Genomic DNA, 12,035 nt, shown 5'->3' with positions numbered 1-12,035 from the left:
TAATACTCCTTCAAAAGAGATTTTTACTCATGGTTGTATCCGCAAGTTTACTATTCATATTTAATAATAATAATTTATTGATCTTATATTGCGCTCTCTCCAGGACCAGCCTGTTCGAGGACGCATGACAGTCAAAATCTCAAAAAATTAAGAAATGACATACAATATTTATATTTATAGTTACTCTTTGTAAGTATTGTCTGAAGAATAGAATATAATAATCCTTTCAAACATGCCTCGAAATTGAACGAAATTGTCCCCAACAAACACGGTCGGCCATTTTGTGGTATCAAAATGAGTCAAAATTTTGACTCCATAAAATGGCCAACCATGTTAGTTCGCAGGACTGTGTTAGGAAAACCGTGCAATTTTGAGTTATACTTGAGTTAAGTTCTACTTTTAAAACATCTTTCTGGCCATATGCATTTCATAACAAAGACCAACACGCCAAATCCAAGGCAAAGGTACCTTTAACTACAGTGTACACATAAACATGATGCAACTCTTGCTAGACATGGCAAATTTTCAACTCTTATACGCCATAACAAACCCATCAACTCTAATATGCCATATTAAACACGTTGTACGGTATACTGGATTCACCATTCACTGTCTCCTATCTAACACCATGCGACCTTGTACATGTAGGGTCAAGGTTCAAAAGGTCAAGATACATCATTTGGAAAACTAATTACAATGCTGGTGAAAATGTGGCTAAGTAATTTTGGAATATGCCCCAAGAGTCTTAAAAACCCATGCACTTATGCCACTGGAAGTGCATTCCTCTATTATTCAAACAAGTTGTTTATTTATTTATTTCTAGAAGATATAAAAACAAGCACAGAATTTTTGCTACAACACAAAATGTGTTTAAAGATTCCGCTTTAAAGGCAGTGGACACTATTGGTAATTACTCAAAATAATTATTAGCATAAAACCTAACTTGGTAACAAGTCATAGGGAGAGGTTGATAGTATAAAACATTGTGAATTAACGTAGTTTTCGAGGAAGAAGTTATTTTCCACGAATTTGATTTAGAGATCTCAGAATTAGATTTTGAGGTCCTGAAATCAAGCATCTGAAAGCACACAACTTCGTGTGACAAGCGTGTTTTTTCTTTTATTATTATCTTGCAACTTTGGCGACAAGTTGAGCTAAAATTTTCACATTTTGATATTTTATGCATATGTTGAGATGCACCAAGTGAGAAGACTTGTCTTTGACAATTACTAAAGGTGTCAAGGGTCTTTAAAGGCAAAGTATACCACTTTGGGTTTTTTTACCCTTACCTTCTGTAAACCCTGTAAGTTATTTGTAAATCTGTGAACTTTTTATTGCTTTTCTGTACCGAAAGTGTATAATGGCTTTAAAGCACAATTCTATTTTAGGATTGCTCTCAGACTTCATTATTTTTTGTTTTCTTTTCTTAAAGATCAGCAAAAAGCTTTCGGGTGGATTTGTGAATGATGACATCAACAGGAGATTTAAACATTCTGGTAACTATTTATGAAACCAGATATTATAATATGTACATGTAGTAGTAAAAACAAAAAATAGGTGAGTTCATTTGTTATTGTAAATGCTACCTTGTTATAACATTGTTTTCTAAATTAAGCCCCCAAGTGGTGATCTTTTGACATTTATTGCAACTTGAGCGAGCCGCAACAATTCTTTTTAGATTTATGCATTCTGTCACCCTAGAATCTGTTTTAAAAACATGTTATACACGAAACCTTTCACCTACAAACTGTAAATATTGTGTGGAGATTATTTTCACTAGATGACTCTTATTTGTATAAGTCATAAAAATAAACAGTTGGTTTATCTTAGTTTGGTTAATAAAGGATCGCACACCTGTGGATTATTGAGTCTAAACAAATGTCAGAAAGTGTCCTTTGTTATAAAAAATAAAATGGATCTGTTACTTCCTGCAACGTTAGAGCTTTTTTCAATAAATGCAAATGAATCCCAAGAGTAAACTAGTTCTTACAATGGCAAGTGGGTGTTGTGGCCGAGCGGATTAGAACAAAGAATTCTAGCTCTAGTATTTCTGTTCAGCAGAGTGTGAGTTCGAATCTCAGTCGATACATTTGTGTCCCTGAGCAAGACATTTCACTATAATTGCTTCTCCCCACCCAGGGGTAAATGGGTACCTGTGAGGGCAGAGATGGTTCTTGTGATTGATTTAGCTGAGTAGTGCATTTGTTGCACAAGGCTGTATACTCCCCAGGGAGCTGAGATGGTTTAAGGAATAATTTAAGGCCCAGTGACCAGGGGTAATAATGTTGGAGCGCCATGAGCGTCACTGCGTGACGAACCTGAGCGCGATATAAGAAGCCATTGTTATTATTATTATTTTATTAAATTGCATTTATTAATTTTGGTTGTGATGCCAAGTGATCTCAGAAAAGCGAACTTAAATCACTGTACTAGCCAAGTAGAAGTAATGTTGTTTTTTTAGTAAGAAGTTATATCTCAGTACAATATTTGTAATTGATTTCGAGACCTCAGAATTGGAAATTTAGGTCTGCAATCAAGCATCTGAAAGCACATAACTTCATGCGACAAGGGTGTTTTTCTTCCATTATTATCTTGCAATTTCACGACCAAATTGAGTGCAAATTTTCACAGGTTTGTTATTTTATGCATATAATTATTGAGACGCACCAAGTGAGAAGACTGGTCTTCGACAATTACCAAAGGTGTCCAGTGTCTTTAAGGCAAACCACTGAAACTTGAAAGGACCTTTCTACACATGTAAAGTCTAGTCCCCAGAGTGTGAACTAAATACATTAACACAATCACTGCCAGAGTTGACTACCGGTCCACTGCAGAACCAAACCACTCTATCTCTAGCTGACTGAAATACACAAACTTGATTTATTCATTTTTGTAATTTCATGGTGAAGAAATTACACCTCATATCCATCATCACTACACCCCAGCAAAGCTGCCTCAAGTTCTTTAAAAATTCACTCAAATTTACACCTAACCAATTTACAGCTCAATTTTAACCAAATTTAACGCCAAATTTTTCTAACATAAAAGACGTCTACTATTGGCCGCCTGGTCACTGCAGTAATTTATCACCGACAGGAATTTTGTGATTTATGGCTTTTATAGGTGAGTGAGTTCACTGGAGTTTTCTTGACTGCAACTAAACCCACTCTTGCTCTCTTTTACTAGAAGTTTGTCTTAATTTACAACCCTCTCCCTTGGTCAAAGTCTTGAAAGAATTTTGTATAATCCTTTAACTATAAAATAACATATCAAAATAACTCTGCAAAGTGTATGGGTTTGTTTGAAGTATTTAGTAATTAACCAAAATGGAAACGGACAGGGTAAGTTTATAACAGTTTGGGGTTTAAAAAAGAAAAATTGACTGGAGCGGAACTTCAACCGATGACCTCTTGGTTGATTTTAAATTAAATCTTAAGGATTATCGGATAATCATAATTACCTGTTGAAGAAGGCACCAAGTTCACATGGTTAAAAACTCATCAAATAATTCCTTAATGTTCTCCCTCCAAAAGAGAAAGCTGTGGTCAATGTGTATTTCTTTTTCCTTTTTAAAGCTTTTTGATTAACAAGAAAATAGTTTGTATTTTAAAACGGCCTCTCACCCAATTTTTTATTTTCAAGTTCTCAGCAAATCCCATTTGACTAGCATAATCTTTTACTAGTATATTGAGTGAAGAGAATTACAACAACTGCATCAAGAAAGTGCAGGGGCCGTCTTTACAAAGAAGTAAGATTCATCTGTTGATGACTTGCCAGCAATACCATAGTGATTTGTATTGTTACATCATACTCTGCTTTAGCAATACAGATTGACACACAGTTAAAGGAACACGTTGCATTGGATCGGTCGAGTTGGTCTATGAAAAGTGTTTGAAACCGTTTGTTATGAAATGCATATGGTTAGAAAGATATTTTCAAAGTAGAATATAACGATCCACACAAATATGCCTTGAAATTGCATAGTTTTCCTCATATGTTGTGTGAAGTAAATGGCACGCCATTCTAGAAAGTCAAGTTTTTGATTCAATAAAATGGCCAACCGTGTTTGCTCACAAAATAAAATGAAAACCACGTATTTTCGAGGCATATTTGTGTAGATTATTATATTCTACTTTGAAACATGTTTCTTACCATACGCGTTTTGATAACAAACGGTGACAAAACCTTTTCATAGACCAACTCGACCGATCCAAGGCTAGGAATCGAGTACCTGACTAAACTTACCCATCGAATGTCATTTCGGTGATGTCCAGTTTATTAATAGTGAGTATATGATCGCCTTGCCGCAATCTACCATCTCTAGCTGCCCTGCCTCCAGTCTCTATACCATGGATCACCAAACCATACGCACTGAACAAAGAAATTTAAAACAATTCATTCCAAATCAGTGTTCCTCACAGACTTTACTAACGCATTTCTGATGCTGGAGTTTTAAAGTCGGTTATGGCTTGTCAGGTACTCGTTTAATCGTACAAAATGCAGTCATTTGGTTGGCAGGGCGGCCAATAATTTTAGCAGGGCGACCAATTCTTTGGCAGGGCGGCCTAAATTTTTGGAAGGAAGCTCGCCCTCCAAAACTGTTTTGATTGGTGCAATTCATAATCGTTGATGTAAACCAATGTTTGTATGAGAGAGATTGGCTTTGCCAGCTTGAGCTAGATTGGCTTTGTCAGCTTGGCGCTTAAATCCTCTGGTCACTGCCTTGGTGCCCTTTGAAACATCCTAGGTGAAATCTATTTAATGGATGTTAAATTTGCATCGGGGATAAATATTGCATTTTGGTTTTTACCCACATACACCATGTAAGTAAGCACTGTATACAAAGTACTTTCCCGAGTTCTGTGAAAAAATCACAGGCATATTACTCAGGTTGGATTCGACCCTACGACCTTTGCAAATCTAGAGCAGTGTCATACCAACTAGACCACCGAGATTGCCCAGTAGCTAGAGGCAGTTTGAATCCTATGTTTTAGCAGCGGGTACTGCAAACAATTTATTAGATGTTAAATTTGCATCAGGGATTAAGAATATTAATTTGGGTTTTCACCCATTGACACATCAATGTAATCTATTCAAAAGGTAACTGACTGTCCAACCTTGACATCCACACAAACTGTTTATTTGAACTTTGACATAACACTTAACAAAACTGTAACAGGTTGCCCTATGACCTTTGACCTCTACTCACCTGTCATCATCATTTTCAACTCGTGCAATAATCTGAATACCAAGTGGCGTTCCATCATTCTTTATAATAATCTTTTCCCTTTCCATGTCATCGTTGCCCTCTTCAGAGTCCTTCCTTCCGTTTGTCTGTAACCAAAGAAAGAAAACTTAAGACAAGAAGTTTTTAGAGTATAACACATGCAGCTCAAAAGGTGGCCAAACCAAATGTAGAGTTTACACCAGCGCTTGATCCAGCTCTGGACCCATTTTCATGGCTCTACTTACCGCCAAATTCTGCGCTATCGATCACGATTTCCAGCTTACATGCTAGCGCTGAATTTCTGCGCTAGCCTAGTAAGTGCAGAATGTAAAAAGTGGAGTACGCACGCGCTAAAGCCAAAATTCTCCACAAACCCGTGAAATATGCCTGCCGTAAGCACAGAATTCCCTGCTTCAGTAAGCGCCAATTCTGTGCTTACGGTATTAAGCAGAGCCATGAAACTGGGCACTGATCAGCAGTCACACAAGCAAAAACCATTGCCATTCCTAGCAAAACATGAAACAACCATGTTGAATTGCTGCGTCTGGTCAACCATTAGGTTCACACTTGTTTGGAGAACCCACTTTGTATGGATCTGATCAACCAATTGCTCCATTCAACCCTCCTCAAAAGGTAGCCCAAAACCATTAATTCTGGGTGGTAGACAATGGAATGTCAACTTGCACATTAACAACATAAACACTCTACTATATCCCCATGTGGCTGTAGGCAAGAAATCAGGTTTGTTGATTTAAGACAAGAAGTCCTACAAGACTCAGTAAAGAATGGAGACTGTTTCTTGGGATCAATCCAAACTATACAGCTAGATCCATTGTCTCAGCAATGAAGAGTCAATGATTTCAAAAACTGATAAAAAGGTACCAGACCACAGCATGAATGAAGGCGGCTTTAATTTTCTTAACTTGTCATTTGTTAAACGAACACGTTGCCTTGGATCGCACGAGTTGGTCTTTAAAAAGTGTTTGTTAAAAAATGCATATGGGTAGAAAGATGTTGTAACAGTAGAATATAATGATCCACACAAACATGCCTCAAAATTTTACCTCGTCGACTAACACGGTCAGCCATTTATGGGAGTCACATTTTTTACTCCCATAAATGGCCGACCGTGTTAGTTCGCAAAGTAAATGGAAAACCACGCAATATGGAGGCAAACTTGTGTGGATCATTATGTTCTACTTTTAAAACATCTTTCTAACCATATGCATTTTTTAACAAAGGGTTGCAAATGCTTTTTACAGACCGACTCGTCCGATCCAAGGCAACGTGTCCCTTTTAGTAGGATTTGAAACTTTGCATGATGGATGTAACTTAGAGAGGTTTGCCGCAACACCATTTTAATATCTCTTTTTGAGTAGTGTCATTTGTTGCTTTTGTGGTTTTTACACTGTCAAGTTGACAAGATTTCACCTGTACAAATGCAACCCATCTTGGCATGGAGCAATAAAACAAATCTAGGGTTGTGGTATTTGCAACCCCGCCCCCTTCCCTCTAAACCTAAATAATGTCCAGGACTTCCACATGCCTCACAGGTGGTTGTACTTATCCACAACTCAGTCAAGCAGCATTTCATTATTTACAACTAGTGGTCAGGGATATTTATGGCCATTGTTTCCACACAATTGAACTGTTTAAAGAAGAATGTTATTATTTATAGTTCAGTGATTTTCATTTAGCAATTACTAGTCTGAAGGAATGGGGATTCTATTTAGGCGCTAAACTGTAAAATATGTGAACAACAATTTAACTGTGGACGCCTTCAAACAGAAAAACACATTTAAGACATCTGGGCCCAATTTCATGGCTCTGCTTACCATAAGCAAAGAATTGGCGCACCTCTTTGCTACCAGCATCAGTACCAGGAGTTCTTTGCTTACACCGCTAGCGCAGAGACTCGGCGCTTGCACAGTAAGCAGAAAAAGGTGATCATAAGCACAGAATTCAGCAGTAAGAAGAGCCATAAAGTAGGGCCAAGTAGAATTGAAAGCAAAATACAACCACTCCTGTTTTGCTTGCTCAAACGTGTTCTAAGACTTACTGCGCCTTGAACACCCAGCAGGGTGAATAAGTGCGCATTACACGTCGTCTTTATTATTATTACTATTATTGTTACGATGTACCCCTTGTCCTTGACCACACAAAAGTGTTAGCAATATCTTGTCATCACCACTTTCCAGATTCTGTATAAATGTCATTCGTTTATAAAATACTCCTCTTCGTTTATAAACACTTGGATTTATGACAGACCTCTTCAGAGAACAAGGTTGAAAATAAACAACCGATAAAAACAATCTGTGGGAAATACTTTGTGAGAAATACTACAATGGTGTTACTGTTGAGATGTGTGTGGATGGTACAGTAGGTATGAACTTGCAGACCAAGAATTAAAAATCCCAAAGTTGACAACTTCTGGGATCCGTTTTTTTTTTGCCGTCGTATCGAATAGCTATTTCAGTTGAAATGGCCATTGGTTAATCACTGACCAAGGACTGATCTAGTAATAGCTGTAGCTGAAGTCAGGGCAGTCAGGGGCCCACATGTTAACTAGCCAGACACCTTTCGCTTGTTTTTAGTGTGATCTAATAATGACTATGAACCTGGGAGCCAGACCAATGGTAATCTCACCTCGTTTTGAGTCTTTTCTTGCGCTTCTGCCCATTTATACATGTTATTTTGAAGCGTCCCTGAGATTGACTGTCTGGAAGAATCCCGTCCAAACCGAGAGAAGGCGCTGCTCAGTTCATCTTTACTTCCTCGACGCTTCTCAATTATTACTTGGCTTGGTTTCTGTAAACCAATCATAACAGATAAATGTAAGATTGGACAGGATGACAAATAGATAACCCAACATCTTGGCTAGGTATGTGAGTAATTACAATGAAATGAAATACAAACTGAGGGGGGTAACATAGCTCTGATAAAATGATAAGAATAATAAGTTCAAGGTATGTGAGATATCTAGGGTCAGAGGTTAGATACAATATAGGGCTGTGTTTAGATCAAGTGACTTTGGCCATCCTTATGGCTATGGCTACAGAATGCAGCAACAACATTGAGGAATAAGGTTTTCAGCAATCTAGCCATACCCCTAGCCAAAGCCATCTGGGCCCAATTTCATTAAGCTGTTAAGCAGAAAATAGTGCTTGTCTTAAATTGAGTGGGGCACCAGTGACAACAAGTGTACACTAAATGTTGTTTTGGCTAGTTATCTGTTAAGCAATACTTTTCTGTGCTTACAGGCAACAAAATTGGGCCCAGTTCTGACACAGTCATAATTCTTTAAATTGCTCTCACTTGGCCAAACAAAGGTTTTAAACAAACTTGGTGATGCACAAGTCAGAAATTAAAAAACATTATGTTGACAATTCCCAAGCTTTTTCAAAACCATGAATGAAGTAGGAGTAGAACCTTTGCATCCTTGAAGTATAGTTAGGAGAGGTTTGTGGTAGCCCCATGTAAATCTCTTTTTAGTAGCGTTTGTTCTGAAAAGAACCAGGAGTTGAGATTTACACATGGGGCTACTGCAAACCTCAAAAAATAAAACCGGACGAACTGTTGGTTTAGGAAACTTGATTGGGATGAAATTACTAGTTACCTTGTCTGGCAAGGTGTTGGCATTAGAATCAATGTCAGTCTCAGGATCGTTGTTCCATTTCTGTGGATCACCGTTCATGATTGGTATGATCGGATCACTCCCTCGTCGAACATGCAGCTTGGGATCTAAATCATCAAAATCAAAATCAATAATCAAAATCAATAATCAAAAGAAACAAATTATTAGGTCCTCAGTTTCTTAGGTTCCCTCCTCACAATAATTTTGCTTAAGTCCTTGGTCAAAACTTTCGCTTGCGTAAGATTTTGTTGTAGGTTTGGAACTCTGACAAAATGTAGCAATGCTGCTACAAGGCACCCTGCACTCTACAAAAATTGTTAAATTTTCACACGAGGTAAAATTTTACAACCTTGCTACAATTTAACAAGGGACCCTTGCTAAGTTGCTCAGTTGAAAGAGTTTATATAGGCACCAAATATAACATTGATGAAATAACACTGGAGAGGTCCTTCAACTTGGCAGATCATCAAAATAAACAGTTTAATTTGTGAATGGTCCTGTCACTGAGTGTTTCTCACAGACTAACATAAACAAACAAAAGTTACCATGAGGATTCTTTAACTGTTAAATCAACATAAAGCAGCATACTTGAACTTCGCGGTCATGTCCCTTACCCCTTAGCCTTGAGTTAAGGATGGCTATGATAATATTGCCCAAGGGATCCGACTAGAGGGGATACCTTTTCAGAGGTTGGTTGTAACTTTAGGGAAGGGGATTAGGTACCATGCCAACGTCAACAGAAGTGGGCTTGAGTTGAGAAAAGGTTCATGCGCCTATAGCCTCATGAACTTCAACAGTACGGTGTTAATAAATGAAAAACTGTAGCTTCAATTGTTTTCCATACTGTCAAAAAAAATGTGTCCAGGCCTCGAAATAACCAACGGCTGGCACCTACAACAATTGCTGTGGTGCCCTGTGCTTTTTGCTGTGGTGCCCTCTGCAAGGTTCCAATACAAACTACTCCCAGTGGAAGTGCCCCTTACCATAAGAAAACTGTTGTACCCCTTCAAGAGCAAAGTTCAGGACCTGTGGCTCATGAAATTGCTACTGATTAAACAGGTTTTCAATTTGTTACTGGATTAATGTTGATGGATCTTCTTGTTATCATGAAAATGTAGGAGTGAAATGCAATGTCATGTGGTTGATTGTGAACTCCTTAGAAATTCACAATGCAGCTTGGAAGACTGTTAAACGACAGGCCTGGAATTTAAGCTTTGAGACGGCAAGGCAATTTTTTTTTCACAAAGGGCGCTTCCGTTGGAAGATCCTTAAGTCTATAGGAAACTTTTGAAGGGGAAGCAAGGCCAAGAATTTCATTTCATCAATTTCTAGCTCTGCTTACCGTAAGCAAAGAATCGGTGCTTACCGCAAGCAAAGATTTGGCGCTTACGGAAGTAAGGAATTCTGCGCTTACGTTAAACATATTCCACAGGTTAGCAGGGAATTTTTGCTTGTGTGCATGCGTACTCCACATTTCTCAGCATTAATTGCTTTAGAGCTAGCGCAGGAATCTGTCGCTTGCACAGTAAGCATGAAAATGGTGATCATTTATAAGCACAGAGTTCGTCAGTTAAGTAGAGCCATGAAATTGGGCCCTGCCGTCGATTTCACAAAGAGTTAGGACTCGTCTTATCTCGTGTTAGGACGAGTAACTCTTCCTAACTTAGGATTAATCTGCAGGTCTGCATGCTACAGTGCAGGGCTGGGACTCGTCCTAAGTCCTAAGAATTTTGTGAAATGGACAGCTGTATTCATCTGCAGGTACTTATATCCAACAGTCTATCCCTCATAAATCTACAATGAAAGCCTTTATGGTTACACCACATTACCTGCTCACTGCAGAGTAGCAAAAGGGTCAAAACCTTTAAGGTTTATCTCTTCTCCCAGGGGGGATCCCCTAACCACAGACTCAGTCATTCATCCTTACTAGAATGACAAGAATTTCAGCAATTTTGGATCTTTATCCCATTTTTGTTTCATATAGGCCAACATGTACCTGTTATTTGTAATGAACACATAACAACATAGTTTTGTTTCCAGTTTCTTTGTAAATCTGAGATCCAGATAAACAAGTTTTAGAATATTGACCCCTTGCACGCGCGTCACACGCCGCGACTGATGCCACGCTCACCATGTTGGTGGGCAGTTAGGTTTACATGTATTAACGCCGCGTCGCCTAATATGCACACTTCACTGCATAACGCATGGCATAGAGTCATATATGAAAACGCACAGTGAAATTGTCCACCAGTATGGCGCATTCAAGATTTTTCTGATAATGACGTCAGTTGAAATGGGTCAATACCTTGATTTTCGGATGATGGAAAGCTTCACAGCAATTGTCTTTTTACCATTTTCCAAAGAATAGTTGGCGTTACTGACGAGTTCGTCATTAACATTTTTAGTGACTGCCATGTTAACCTCATGTTTTTCACTAGTCCTTGTTGCAAATGAAGTAGGGATATTTTTCACAATGAACTAGCCAGCCAGACCACTTTGAGTGAATTTTGACTGGCCCTCAGGGGTTTTAACTGGCATCTGGCCACAGAACAATGTTCTGTTAACGGATAATGCTGACTGAGTTTCAAAGGGATATCCATGGGTACATTTTAGACTCAAGACTGACCGTTTCTATCTAGGTTTATCCTGTCCTAGTGATGGACAGCCCCCTTCTTCCATGGACAGCCCCCTTCTTCCATGAACGGCCTGAACCTAGCCCAATGCCCATCTGCATTTCATTTACTGCTCCAATAAGCTTCATTTAACAAAAGTGTGTATTCACTTTGTGAACAATGGCAACATTAATGGCTCTTACTTATTCCATGGAGGAAGATGTAACATCTGTAAGTGAGTTAAGGACATGGGAGTGGATCCCAAATTACTACATGTGTATCCTAAAGTCTTTATTGACTACAGACTGGTCACTTTTTAATTGTTGGAACATTATTGGTAATTGACTTTCATATTCCCCCTCCTCAAAGAAATTGCATACTTTTGGCAGACTGTGTTTTCCCTAGCTAGCTTTTAAACTCTAGATGGGGTCAAAATTCCAATCTACAAGTGTTGTGTGTAATTTTTTCTTAATAAAACAATGTATTTGTCAAGTGTAAAACCTCACCCCATTGCTCTATGATTGCTCAGTGTACGATCCTACCCACTCATCAGTCAATATGA

The 12,035-nt window shown here is 38.4% G+C and overlaps 1 protein-coding gene across 3 annotated transcripts in view; it reads right to left on the bottom strand.

Moving 5' to 3' along the window:
- Nucleotides 1–12,035, bottom strand: part of LOC117299831 (partitioning defective 3 homolog) — a 99,949-nt gene that overhangs the window by 49,722 nt on the left and 38,192 nt on the right. For all 3 annotated transcript variants that reach the window (XM_033783376.1, XM_033783374.1, XM_033783377.1), the window contains 4 exons: nucleotides 8,844–8,968; nucleotides 7,874–8,035; nucleotides 5,210–5,334; nucleotides 4,246–4,371 (listed from right to left, as the gene is read on the bottom strand). In XM_033783376.1, the coding sequence (XP_033639267.1) occupies nucleotides 4,246–4,371; nucleotides 5,210–5,334; nucleotides 7,874–8,035; nucleotides 8,844–8,968 (538 nt within the window). The remainder of the gene's footprint in view (nucleotides 1–4,245; nucleotides 4,372–5,209; nucleotides 5,335–7,873; nucleotides 8,036–8,843; nucleotides 8,969–12,035) is intronic.

Source organism: Asterias rubens, chromosome 15 (genome assembly GCF_902459465.1).
Source record: "Asterias rubens chromosome 15, eAstRub1.3, whole genome shotgun sequence".
NCBI classification, from domain to species: Eukaryota; Metazoa; Echinodermata; class Asteroidea; order Forcipulatida; family Asteriidae; genus Asterias; species Asterias rubens.
Note: the sequence above shows the minus strand (reverse complement) of the source record. Positions and strands in the feature narration are given on the sequence as shown.